Raw genomic sequence first — 14,381 nt, 5'->3', positions numbered from 1 at the left:
GATTCCTAAAGAACCTTTTATGTGTCATTCCTAGTTTTGAAAAGGTTTTAACAATGATTTTTTTTTTTTAAGAAACATTTCAGCTTATATTTTTGAGTCTTTTTTTTTTTAACAAAAGAGCATGGGGGGGTGTTTCCTCAGGAGAAAATTATTGTAAAAGAGCTATTTACATATATATCATATTCAGCTAAAAAATGGAAAAAAAATCATTGTATTTTATACCAAACCGTATTAAAAATCATTAAAGCTTAGACTAAATGGTTTTCATTTAACCCTCAAAAGTGGCATTAATTTTTCAAGTGGTAACTGTTGCTGAAGATGCTATTGTGCCTGTGTGATAAATGTTTAATGATTTGGTAGTACATGCATGGCTTAAAATCCATTATTTATTGCACCTTCACTTGCCTGGCAAAGGTGATGATTTTATAGCCCTAGCAGTCATGCAAACACATTTATACCAAACCGATGACTGATAATAAATTTCCTTACTGTAAATGTCAGTGGGTTTCATGTGTTGCTGCCATTACATCTTGTTTGGAAGCCGAATGCTACACAGTTATGGGAGGCGCCAGATGGTGTCATTAACACGAATGCTGGGACTGTTTACCACTGACGTGCATGTGAGAAATTAAAAGTGCGGGCCTGTCTTTGCATTGAAACATGATGTCAGTGGTGCACAGGTGTAAAGGCAGGGCAATATGCTTGCCTATTCCCTTCCATCCCACAGAGAGGGATTTTAGGGGATTTCTTTTTTTGAAAATCATATTGTGTTTGAAAATAGAACAGAGTAAAGCAAAGGGGAATATTCTCCAGAGGACTTCTGCTTGATTTTGTGTGTGTGTGGCATCTTCAAGCACCCTGAAAGTCACACCTGCCATCCCATAGGTGGCACATAAGTGGCAAGCCAGCTCCCCTTCCAGGCATGGCAAGCCCTTTTGTACTAATTAATTATGGCAGGATTGTTACTGCTGTGTGTGTGTGTGTGTGTGTGTGTTTTAATTTCAGATATTAAATGCTTATTTAGGAAAAGTTTCTGTTGAGAGCATGAAATTAGGGGTTCTAAAAAGTGTTGTCAAAATCATGAGGAATTGATTCAAAGAATGAGAAGGGAAGTGGAAATTTTCTGCGCTAATTTCTTCCATTCAATGGGCTCATCATTTCACCAGAATTAGCAGTGGGACCAAGATCTCTGCTTTCTCTGCTCTGATGTATCTGAATGACTGAAATTACCCTCCCGTGTTTTATTAAAAGGTATCTCTAACTGGGCAGTGGCTACTCCCATTTTTTGTTTGTCAGCCTCTTCTTGGCTGCTTCTTCAGGTGGAGGTTTCTGCTTAGCTCCCTTCTTTTCAATTTCAAAAGAAGCTGGATTTGTTTTCTTCCTTCCTCTTGAACCAAGAGGCTGTCCCATTGATTCTGACCAAATGCTTTTGAACTTTGCATTTAACCTTTGCATTCTCCATAGGAATTTTCAGAAAGGCGTCTTCTCTCAAAACAATCCTTGTGCATTGCCCTCACCAAAAAAGCCATGAGAGCAGCTTTTGGTGTGCAGTTGTATGAAAAAGAATACAAACAATTGTTTGCATTGAGATGAAAGAGATATACTTAATTTCTTCAGACTAACTCAGAGATATAATTGAATGTCAAAAGGAATAATGAGCCTAATTGAAAGACTGCAAGTGTGCTTGAAGGCACACCTTCCAAATGAAAAAGAGTCAGGCATTTTAGCTTGCTTCCTGAGTCATGAAAACATGTTGAAAATCACCAGGGTTGAAAATAAAAAAATGGTAGGGAGACAGCAAGGTTTAAAAACTGTATCTGTGGAACAGCACCCGCTTGGACAGAGGTGCTCAGGAAAATGACTTCTTTTCTTCCATGGTTGTCATTTTCCCAACAAAGGAACCAGAGGTCTAAACCAGCAGTGCAAATAGCCACATATGCGACCTGAGCTATCAACCTATCCCCTAGGAGGATGGGAAGTTCTCATCTTATTCTGTGCCCAGAGGTGGGAGATGGCAGCTCGAACATAGTAACACAGCTGGTGGTGGGCTTTCTCTCCTAGGCTTCTCTCTTGACCCCTGCTCCACTACCCCCTGGATTGCCAGGCAGGACAGCATCTGAAAAATGCATTTATGAATACTGATCTGTGTTTCAGTGAGAGGTGTCACCCTTCCAGACTCTTGTTCTAGCTTTTCCCTTCTCATCCAGAAAGTTGTTCTCTCCCTTGTCCTTCTAAATCCAAATCAGCTGGCACTTTCTCCTGAAAGACTTCCTTGCCATCCTAGGACACCCAAACACCCAAAGCTGTGATTCCACAGCTTCCCAGCTGAGTCCAGAATTGCCTAGCTCTGCACACCCTATACTGCCAACCCACGGTATCATGGAGTAAGGAATGTTCTTTCGGTATTGCTAAATTTTGGATTGGTTTGTTATACAGCAATAGCTTCCTAACACACTACCCTTATCACTGCATTTTATATACTGTGTTTTATTTGTTTATAGATTTGTCATCTGACTTAATGAGATTTAAAGATGGGAATCATGCCTCATTCTTACCTCAACACATAGACCAGTGTTTGGCAAGCAGTAGATGCTCAATATGTATTTGTTGAGTTGACATTGTTGCATTAAGTTCTATGTTAAAATTTTGATGGCAAAATTTCAGACATCAGGATACTGAATGGGTTTATCCTAATGCCTTCAAAATCATTCCACATATCCACTGCCTTCTCCACCAAGTTACACTGGCTTTGTTGCTAGAATATTGATTTCATATAAACACTTTTTCCAGTTGTTTCTCTGGGGATGTGACAGAGTGACATTGTAGCTCTCTGCTATGTATTTGTAAATTGCTTCTATAGGTATAAGGACAGATTCCAGTCTACTTCCAGGATATTAAATGGAAAATATTTTCAAGCCTGTGGCTAAATATCAACTGTTTGGGCATCCCCAATAAACCACTTGTCCCACCCTTTATGATGTGGGATGGAAAGAGAAGGAGGTGTATTTCTTTAAGTAAGTAGTAGTCAGACAGATGATATCCCATACATTCTCCATAAACCTCACTCTTACTTTTTTCAAAAGGGAAAATAACCAACAAAACAACTTCTTTTTTTTTTTAATTTAACAAAAGTCTCAAGAAGGTAAATTTATCACAAGTTATTTCATATGCTTCTGAGTCCTTACATAATTATTAATACATTCAGAGTTAAATTCTATATTGTAAACACATACATGCATGCATTTTCATTTCACACCCAGAGGACCATTTTTATCTTCAGATACCTGTAAGAGAATGCCATCATTTCAGAAGGGCATAACTTACAGAAGAGTGCCTTCCATCACTTCTGAATTTGACTGTGTGCAAAACCTTTGAGGCCATACCTCATTTTATTTGATCACAAGTGGGTCTTTCATGGGGATATAGGAATTGAGAATGATTAAGCAGCAATTAAGTTTTTCATGAGATACATATGTAATGTATTAGTATTTTGTGCTTTGAGAACAATACAGAGTCAGGTCATTGATCCTGCAAACCATTTCCCTGCCATGGATTTGCTTCATTCTTGCCTTTCCCTTTGTATTCACACTAGAGAAGTCATTTCTTCAGTTTGTTGGTGACACTGTAATGAAGATGATACCTGGAGTGCCAAGTAGCAGAGTCAAACAAGATTCAATTAGTGTGATGCAGAGGTTCCCAGGACATTTCTTTCTTTTCTTTTTTTTCTTTCTTTCTTTCTTTCTTTCTTTCTTTCTTTCTTTCTTTCTTTCTTTCTTTCTTTCTTGATATCCTTTCAACTGCTTTTATTTTATTTTTAAGATTTTTTAAAATATTTATTCATTAGAGACACAGAGAGAGAGGCAGAGACACAGGCAGAGGGAGAAGCAGGCCCCACACAGGGAGCCCAATGCAGGACTCGATCCCGGGTCTCCAGGATCAGGCCCTGGGCTGAAGGCAGGTGCTAAGCCGCTGAGCCACCCGGGCTGCCCTCCCAGGACATTTCTAAACACTTGGCTCACAGAAGGAAGGGAGGGACAAGGAGCCATTTGAGGTTATCTTGGTATACGTGCCAGCATGTCTGACATTGGGGATCAGTGATAGGTCTCTGTAAAGCCAGCAATGGACCTCCCTTGCAAATGCTCATGTAGGCATCAAAGCAATCATACTTTTAATGATTTTATGAGCTGCTTGTTCAAGGAAGTTACTTAATTAATTAAAAACAAGTGAGTTAATCAACTTTATCAAATCTAAGACACCATCATTTATAAGGTGTACCTTTATTTTATGTACCAGGAAGAAAAAAAGTGGCAAATTAAGCTGTGACATAGTGTTTTAATGGGAGTCCTGAACAGAATATGAATCAGTCATATAAGTCTTATTGCTTTGAAATTTCTTTCAACTATTCAGAGAAGAGAGGCAATTTACATTCCCTTCAATTGCACTGTTTTCTATGTGATGGGAATAAAACTTTTGCATGTGTCTCAGTAACAAAATGTAACATGGGTATCTACTTGTGGGTATCTGCCATCCTTAATTTGCTCCTATAAAGCACTTGATTGTTGCATTGCAAGAAAATACAGAATTACAGCCATTCCTCCAATGACTAATATTTGCTTCACTGATATCAAATTCACACCCTGCTGCTCAGTTTCTGGGCCTTTATGGAAACACAATAAGTATTCATTTTAATGCCAAATCATGTTCTAATCTTTTTGAAAACATTGTCAGTAGCAGTTAAACTCAACACATGTTGTACACATAATGCAGAGGACTCTCCAGAAGTGGCGCCAAGGAATAGCCATGACCAAGCCATCCTTGCTCAGGAAGGAATTATGTCACTGCTGCTGCATGGCTGACTGCAGTGGTTAATATGACATTGACTGCAAGGTTGATTTCAAGAATGCCAACATGTGAGAAATATGTGCATCCTAGAATTGATGAAATCCAGTAAAGCCACTCAACTACTTCCAAAACATGTTTTTTTTTTCTAATATAAATGTATAAGAATGGTCACAAATGAGTGTCAGAGGGTGGCAATAACTTTCCTTTTAATAATGTTTGCAAAATAGTGATAATATCCAGATGAGGAATAAGGGTATATGAAAGATTGGTACAGAAGGAGTTGATAAGAGAAATATAAGAAAAATACAAGTTGAAGAAATTTACTCAGTGAATTATAGTGGCTTCAGGAACTATGGCAAAGACCACTGGTTGCTTCCAGTATCCATTCCTCCCTTTAGCCTTAATAATAGAACTTCGATTTTATTCAAGGCAACATTGGACCCAACTAAGATATTTCCCAGCCTCCCTTGCATCTGGCATAACCAGTTTTGGCACTGAGATGGAGGTAGAAATAGTTGGCATGGAAATTCTGGGAAGGCTGCTTAAAGGGAGTGACTTAGCAAGGAGGAAGGCTCCTTTTCTCTTTCTCCTTTCTGCTGCCTGGAATGAGGATATGATGTCTGATCTCCAGCAGCCATCCTGGGCCATCTGTGAGGATGGAAGCCATGTACTAGGATGGGGAGTTAGGTGTAGAAGTCTGGGTCTTTGATAAGTTCATGCACCTGCCTCAATAACCCTGAACTATACATATTTACAGATTTCCTTTGTATAAAAGGGAAATTATCTTCAGTCCTGTTTAAGCTATGGTTTTCTGTTTAAGCTAGGTTTTCTGTTGTATGCAGTAAAACCCAACCCTAATTGATACAGGAATCCTCTTTCTTCAGCTAGGATTCAATCTATGTGGGAATATGCCACAAAAATCTATTATACTCCCACCGTTTGCCCAGGATAATGGGTAAAATGTAGAGGAATTAAAGGCATATAATTCTTTAAACAACAGTTCTTCATGGGTAGTATATTACTAATAAGTTTGCAGAGGTAAAAGTAGTGCTTCAAAAAAAAAAAAAAAAGTAGTGCTTCATTTACCTCCTGAATATTTCAGGAGTGCCTAGAGTGTACCTGGAGCAGATCCTGCCCTAACCACAGCCCACTTTGCTCACATAGCATGATTTTGGGTATGCTCTTTCTTGTGTTAAGAATGCAAGCCAGAAAGTGTCGTTGGGTCATCATTGCTCTCAGCAGATACCATAGGCAGAAGAGTCAGCATTTTTCTGGAGTGCTGGGGCTACGAAAAGTATTGGGAAAGTTAAGAGAATCCTTCATAAGGCAAGGTTCAAAGTCATGGCATCTTCTTCACAGCCTTCTCTTGCTCTGCCAGGACAGCAACATTGGCAACATTGGTGTTTATAACATACCCTTGAACCCTTTTAATGATTTTTAGCAGAGAGGCTTTTCGAGATCATATTTTGTATCTGTGGAAGTGATTTCTAACTTTTTAGTTCTTTTTTACATGTCTGTACCTCTCTACCCCTTCTTTATTTGGTAAATATTGCAATACTTTGCCCCAAAGAGCTCAACTTGTGAACCTGGAACTCAGAAACTGACACTGATATCAATCTGTCATTTGTTTCCATCCAATTGAGAAATGGAGGGCTTCTCAAAAAGAAAAGAGAATGGAGAAGCATAAGAAAAAATTACATTTATAAAGCAAAAGTGGACTTATTAAGAATTTCAGAAATTCTATTCCTAATGGCTTTGAATCTCTCCATCTTCCATTTTCTTGCATGAACAGAGCTCCCTTTGAAGTCTCTGGAAGCTTTCTGTAAGAAAAAATATATATACATGGGTGTGGAGCTGAAAATTGAGCTCATTGTTTTGCCCTTTTAAAATGTGTTTTTCGAAGATTTGCCTTTCATATTGCAGATGGGAGAGAGGATGTGCAATTTTACCTTGTGTAACATCTTTGCCTGAAAAGCTCAAAGTATTTGTAGATGTTGTTTAATGAATAGTTCCCATGTTTGCCTGCTGAGGAAGGCAGAGGTTTGTGTAATTTACTTCCATTTTACACCTGAGGAAACTGATATTTAAGGAAGAGAGGCTCAGAATTTCAACCAGTAGCAGAATTAAGAAAACAAGCCCGAACCTTGCCACTGGGCTAATGGTGCTCAGTCTAATGATCCTGGAGGTTGAAGGTAATCTCCCAATGAAATGGTATCATTAGAAAAAATTCACCATGGATATTGTCATGTTCCATTTTAGTATGAACCTTGCATTTATTATGTAGGATCATTTATATTTATTTTGACTGCTTCCTAGTTTATTGGCCTATTTGTAATTTTAGGAACTTCTGATTTGGGGCTTATTACTGAAATTGAGTTTCAGGAATGCTTTTGTACTCATTCTAACTCATTCTAAGTACCTAAGAGAAACCAAACCAGATGTCGAATCACAGAACTAAGATCCATGCATATCACATAAAATTACATTTTGACCAATTTTTGGTACACACAAAAAGTAAATATGCATAAAACTCAAAACGATGTATTTAAGGTTTCTTGGTAAATGTATGTGAATCGGGCATCACTTCCACTGACTGTGTACATCAACATCATTTTTACCAAAAAAATCAGATTTAATCACAAGCAGTTCTAATTATATCTAAGTCATTTGTTTGCTCATTTAAGCAACTGGCAAAGAACCAGCTAAAATAATTTGAATCAGTGGAATTATGTCAACATTCTTTAAGAAGGGCTCATGAAAAAAAATATATCCGTTCTTTTGCCGTTTGTTTTACCTCCAAATATATAGCAGAAATTATTCAGATTAAATACGCAAAACAAAACCCAAATGAAACAAATGTCTCAAAAAGCAAAGATGTCGTTCCTGACCTCAGGAAGCAAGCAGTCTAAGTGGAGGGCAGTGAACAAACCAACTAAATTAATAAAAGCAACCGAAACCTCCTCTAATGGCTCATTCACTTACAAGTCTGTTTCAGAAGCTCACAGGAAATTACAGATAAATAGATTATGACTTAATCTTGTGCTCATTTCTATTTCCTGTTTTCTCATCTCAACTCCTATCCCTCTCAGCCTGACCTTTGTTGTTATTTCCCTCCCCCACTTCAAATTCCCCAGCTCTAGAATTTTCTAACATGGATATCACATAATATCATTCTTTCCTCTCCAGTATAGGATTGACTGAATGATCTTTCCATTTTAAACTCTTTACTAGACTCATCGTCAGTTTCAAGGACCACTTCTTTTAGCCTTTACATACCATGATATGTGTTTTATTCCTTCTCTCTGGGATGCATGTTGATCTCTACATTTAAAATTACCCCTTGGTCTGGAGCACCTGGGTGGCTCAGTCGGTTAAACATCTGACTCTTGATTTCAGCTCTGGTCGTGATCTCAGGGTCTTGAGATCAAGCCCCGTGTCTGGCTCCATGTTCAGCAAGGAATCTGCTTCAGGATTTTCCCTCTCCCTCTGCCCCTTCCCCAGTGCTCGCTCTCTCTCTCTCTCTTAAATAAATAAATCCTAAAAAAATAAAAGTATCATTTGTCTAAAAACATTAACTTAGTGTCATTAGAAAAATAAGAATTATAAGTATCTTCACAAGACATGGGGGTAAGAATCTGTTTTCTCCCCCATATTGTCACTTGTTTGGTATGTAGTTAAATAGCTTAACATAATTTCATCTCTATTATCTTTGAAATAACTTCCTATCACAAGGCACGTTTAATTTATCTGTAAAATGAGTCAGTAGATAAAGCTTTATTTTTACTTCGCTAATAAGGAAATAAACAAAAAACTAGTGGGGGACATTTTTGGTAGATATTCAGACCAAGAAAAGGAAAAGCAAACTTGACTCAGAGGATCTTCTGTATCTGGTGGGTTTTTTGTTTTTGGTTTTTTGGTTTTTTGGTTTATTTCTCCATGAAAACCTGTAGTTTGTATATGTGCTGCTGAAGCAAGCACAAAAACCTGTAGTTTGAAGGAACTTGAAGGAAATATTCTGCTTTCCTTCAAAAATGACTTGTACTCCTGCGTATGAGCAAAATAAACCCTTTATAAAGCAGCAGAAGCAGTCTTCACTTGAAATTGTCACTAAAAGACATTTCCAGGCTGGGAAGAATTTTTTTCAAGGTATTTAAAAACCATCTATCCTAACAAAAGAAAAATATGGTTTTTTCAGGTCACTTCATCATACCTGATGAGGAATATGTTTTTAATTAAAGCCTGGACATAAAATTCGTTTACTGAAAATCATTGTGATGCCTAATTATTCTGCTGAGACACCCACCATCATTGGTACTGAAGGCTAACTCTTGACACCCCGAGGCCACTTTGTGTATTCAGCAGTTAGAAAGGTGATTTCTGAGGCCTGGCAGCTGTTGGTGTTAAAGCTATTGTGTGGGAAACAAAAGCCATTCTGTTCTGTTCCCCAGCTGCCTTTGTATCATTGATACAGGAGCTGTTTCATAAATGTGGTATAATTCTTTACCAGGGAATTTCATTACTGCCTATGCTTCAGTGTTCGCCTGTATTTCCGGATAGCAAAGGGAAATGTCTGAACATATCTCCTATGGAAGGAATCTTGGAGTTCTGACCTCTGTTAAGATGCTGGCATTTTAAGTCTGTTAATTAGACCTGTGATCAGATGCCATCATACTAACATCTATGTTTCTTTTTTTTTTTTTTTTTTTTTATGATAGTCACAGAGAGAGAGAGAGAGAGGCAGAGACACAGGCAGAGGGAGAAGCAGGCTCCATGCACTGGGAGCCCGATGTGGGATTCGATCCCGGGTCTCCAGGATCGCGCCCTGGGCCAAAGGCAGGCGCCAAAACGCTGCGCCACCCAGGGATCCCAACATCTATGTTTCTAATCTTCCTTGCTGTAAACCACCAGACCCAAGACTGGCTAGTGAATCGGCTGCCACCCAGCTTCTCTTGGAAATTAATCAGAATACGGTACATGGTGGCACTGACATATACCAGAATTAACTATCTTTCTCAAAAAATTCCTCATTGGCACGTCTCGGGAAATTCTTATAGAGCAGATTGGTGTAACATTTATTGGAAGAACAGATATTTTTAAACCCAAAATGATAGATTCATTATTGTCATTTAGAAAATGTGTTAGGTTAGGGAATTTTCAGTTGGATATAAAAGAAATAAACTATCCTAAACAACCAAGGAAGTGGGGTGGACTGTGTCATTCTCCCCAGCTATTCCTCTTTCCTTGGACTGTGCCCTTGCTGGGTGCCTTTGAGGTTCCTCCCATTATAGGCAAGTCTACTTGCCCATGTTGTGGGTGGTGGGCTCAGCCACATGATTTGCTTTGGCCAGGCTGAAGAAGTATTGCGTATCCTTACTTTTTGCATTTCTACCATTGCCATAAGAACATTCACCAGCTATCTTTCATCAAAATAAAGGTAAAAGACATGTGAGGCCAAGCTGGAGCCAAACCCAGCTGAATCCAGCCTTCAACAATGTGCTTCCAGTTGGCCCAGAGATGCATGACTGAGAACAAATGACAGCTGTTTTAAGCCAATGCCTTTTGTGGCAGTTTGTTATACAGCACCATTGTGGCAATAGTTAACTGGTATTTATTGTTCATATAACTGAAGTCTCCAAAGGTAACATGGGCTCTAGATAGCCTTTGAAAGGAATTCCTATTCCACTTTTTGGTGATTCTCTTGAGGCTTCAACCCGGATGGTTTCCTTCTTGGTCTTATGGTTACTGTACATTTCAGGCTTTTCATCTATATCCTAATATTAACTAGAAGGCAAGAGATTTCTCTTTTTCAACCATCATATAAGAGTTCTGGGCTTACTCTGGAAAAGAGTATGGAGATCCCTCAAAAAGTTAAAAATAGAACTACCCTGTGATCCAGGAATTTCCCTACTAGGTATTAACCAAAGGAAACAAAAATACAAATTTGAAGGGGTACCTACACCCCAATATCATAGCAGCATTATCAACAATAGCCAAATTCTGGAAAGGGCCCAAATGTCCATTGACTGATGAATGGATAAAGAGGATATGGTGTATGTGTATATATATTCCATATATATGGAATATCACTCAGCCATCAAAAAGAATGAAATCTTGCCATTTACCATGACATGGATGAGACTAGAATATATTATGCTAAGAGAAATAAGTCAATCAGGGAAACATACTGTATGATTTCAGCCATATGTGGAATTTAAGAAACAAAACAGATGAACATATGGGAGGGGGGTGGAAGAGAGGAAGAAACAAGCCATAAGAGACTCTTAAAGTTAGAGAACAAACTGAGGGGTGATGGAAGGGGGTAGGTGGGGGATGGGCTAGATGAGTGACGGGTATTAAGGAGGGCACTTGTTGTGATGATCACTGGGTGTTACATGTAAGTGAGAATCGCCAAATTCTCTTCCAGACACAAACATTGCTCTGTATGTCAACTAGAATTTAAATAAAAATTTGGGGAAAAAAAAAGTCCTGGGCTTCACTCTGATTAGGCCAACACAGGTCATGTGTCTATCCTGGGCCAGTTGTTGAGCAAGGAAGATGGGATTATTCAACTTGGTTTATGTCACTCAGATTCCCCTCTTAAAGATGGAGGTAAGCTCAATCTCTTCCAAAATCCACGGTGTGCCTCATTAAAGGTGGGAACATGCTGAGAGGCATCAGTAGCATTAATTATGGAGAAACTAAAATCCCCAGACATTACATTATTTGGGTCAAGACTGTTTCTACTTCCATATTGCTAGGCTAGATAGAGCTAGAGAGAAGAGGATAAATTTAGCGGATAAATCCTCTAAATTTCACATGTTCCCTTGTAAATGGTAAAGCATGTGGCCATACTCATGCTACTTCAAGCACCAGAAGGTGCTTTACATAGGACTTTGCCATTAGCCCACTGGATTCCCAAACTCCTTGTAACTCAGGTTTTAAGAAAAATGGAAAATAGATTTGGTCTATTGGAATTTGAAGATCTCTGACCTGTGGAATGAATTAATGCTAATGTAATGAGAATTTAACAGAGTAGGGTACATTGGTGTGGATATCATTTTACTGCCTTCTGGCCTCCGTTGTTTCTGAGAAGTCAGCTGCAGTTCTTGCAGACACAGAGTAAGCAACAAATAAAAGTGTGTGTTGAATCAATGAATTAAAGACAGAACCATGGTCTTCTGACACAATCTAACATTCTTTCAAGAATACCCCACCATTGCTTTGTAAAACCTTGTACATTTACTGCTTCCACTGAATCCTCTGAAGGGAAGTGAATCAAACAAATCAACTCAGGCAAGTTTTTCAACCATGGACATTAAAATGATCACCAGTTACTTTCTCTACTTTTAAGAGTCCTCCCTGACCTCAGATCATGTGCAAGGTTAAGTAACCCTTTTCATCCAATATGTTTTTGTCATTCAACTAAGGTTGGTTTTTCTGTGAATATTACTGAACACCTATGCACAAGGCACTATGTTAAGTAGTGTGAGGGATGCAGAATGGAAAGAGTTAATACTTGCCTTAAATTACCCAACAATTGCAATCTAATTGTTCAAGTTTTCAAGGTAATCTTGGACAGAAGAACCTTTCATGAAACTCCAGATCTCAAGGAGCAACTTGTCGTATTGTTTCTAATCATGGAGTCCTTCAGTTCTATAGGAAACATCTATCAGCAATAAGGCAAAAATGATGTAAACCAAGAGTTTTGGTGTGAACCAGACCAAGTATTAGGTATATTCTCATATTTTTACACTAATGTCTTAAAAATGCCTTTCCATTAATGTCACCATGGCTGTACATGGGCACTGTTCAGTCTGATTTCCTGGGATAATGTCCTGGTTAAATAACTCTACTTAATTCAGTCTGGGAGCCTAGACTCAGTTACATTTCCCTCAAGTCTCTTTCTCTTTGTGTCTTTTCTTCCAGTTAAGTTATGCCTTGAACCATACAAACAGAAAACTGACATTGGAACCTAAAATAACTGTCAATGCCAAGATTGTTGTGGTTGGTGCATCCAGTGTTGGAATTTCCTTCCTAGAGACATTGGTATTTTGGTGAGTTTGTTCTACTTTATTTATTTCTTTGTTTTTAAAGGGGCCCTTCTCGCTCATTTACACCTGAGATGGCTTTCTAAAAAAATTTTTTTTAAGATTTTATTTATTCATTTATGACAGAGAGAGAGAGGCAGAGACACAGGCAGAGGGAGAAGCAGGCTCCACGCAAAGAGCCCAGTGTGGGACTTGATCCCGGGACTCTGGGATCATGCCCTGAGCTGAAAGCAGATGCTCAACCGCTGAGCCACCCAGGTGTCCCCCCCCCCCTTTTTTTTTTAAGATTTTAATGAGATGGCTTTTTGAAAGAAAAGACCTGAGCTTTTTTTGTTACCCCACACACCTTGTCTAGGTGGATTAATGAATCAGTGAAATATTCTAGACCAAGGGTTTGCAAACTCTAGACTCTGGGTCAAATGTGGCTTTCTACCTGCATTTGTAAATAAAGCTTTATTGGAACACAGTTACAGTCATTTATTTCTATGTTGCCTCTGTTTTCTTGATAAAATGGCAGATTCGAGAGGGTGTGACAGAGGCTATTTAGCCTGTAGTGCCTAAAATATGTACACTCTGAGCCTTTCCAGAAATTTGCCAACCCCAATCTATTTAGTGTTTTCCTTATTAGCTGAATCAGAAGAATCCCCTAGAGCATTTGTTAAAGATGTAGGTTCCCAGCCCTAGCACCAGACATACAGAATCAAAAACTCTGCGGACAGCTCTGAGAATCTGTATTTTAGCAGATGCTCCATATAATCAGGCAGGGTTGGGAACCACTTTTGACATTTCATATCACAAATAGGCTTTCAGAAATGGCAGAGGGGCCAGGACCTTTCTTCCAACTCCTGCATTTTGGGTGCCAGAGAACAGAGGGAAACCCCACTGGGAAGACTAAGATCTGTGCATCTTCAGCGCTGCTCTGTTACCCTCACAGCACTAAACAGGTTTCCTTTCAGAGCCCATTTTCCTGATAGGGGATTCCCGAGGGTTCTCAGCTTCCCCTGTGCAGCTCTCCATCTGCTCACTGAATTCAGCCCCTCTCTGACAAGGAAGAGTTATTGTTCAAGAACTTAGGTTCATGGCTTGGTATCACCGCCACCTCATGCTGAACCCTAGATATGTCACCTCACTTCTTTCAGGCTTGGTTTCCTTGTTTATTGTTATTATTTTTTAAGTCTCAGGGACGTCTTAGAAGACCCTGGCTTTAGAGACCCACAGACTCCTGAATCAAGAGTCCACTTTTTCCTAAATCTTTTTCTAAGGATCATATGAGAAATTTTAGCTCCTGTTCAAAATTTTAGATGTAAAGAGATAAGTGGAAGATGGGAAAAAGCAGGAAAAAGCATCCCTCCCTGCACCAACTCCTCTAGAAGCCTGCAAAGTTACCATCCCAAGCCATGAGGCCTTGTGAGGGGTTAGACAAGGAAAGGGATGGAGGAAATGACTCCTAACAGGTGTTTGTCCCTGGTTGATAAGGAGACAAGCTAATCC

General features: G+C 39.0%; 1 protein-coding gene across 9 annotated transcripts in view; it reads left to right on the top strand.

Annotated features, from left to right (window-relative positions):
- Nucleotides 1–14,381, top strand: part of CFAP61 (cilia and flagella associated protein 61) — a 276,395-nt gene that overhangs the window by 148,646 nt on the left and 113,368 nt on the right. For all 9 annotated transcript variants that reach the window (XM_077871988.1, XM_077871992.1, XM_077871989.1 and 6 more), the window contains one exon: nt 12,769–12,896. In XM_077871988.1, coding sequence (XP_077728114.1) covers nt 12,769–12,896 — 128 coding nt within the window. The remainder of the gene's footprint in view (nt 1–12,768; nt 12,897–14,381) is intronic.

Source organism: Canis aureus, chromosome 26 (assembly GCF_053574225.1).
Source record: "Canis aureus isolate CA01 chromosome 26, VMU_Caureus_v.1.0, whole genome shotgun sequence".
NCBI classification, from domain to species: Eukaryota; Metazoa; Chordata; class Mammalia; order Carnivora; family Canidae; genus Canis; species Canis aureus.
This window is presented reverse-complemented; position numbering and strand designations above follow the sequence as displayed.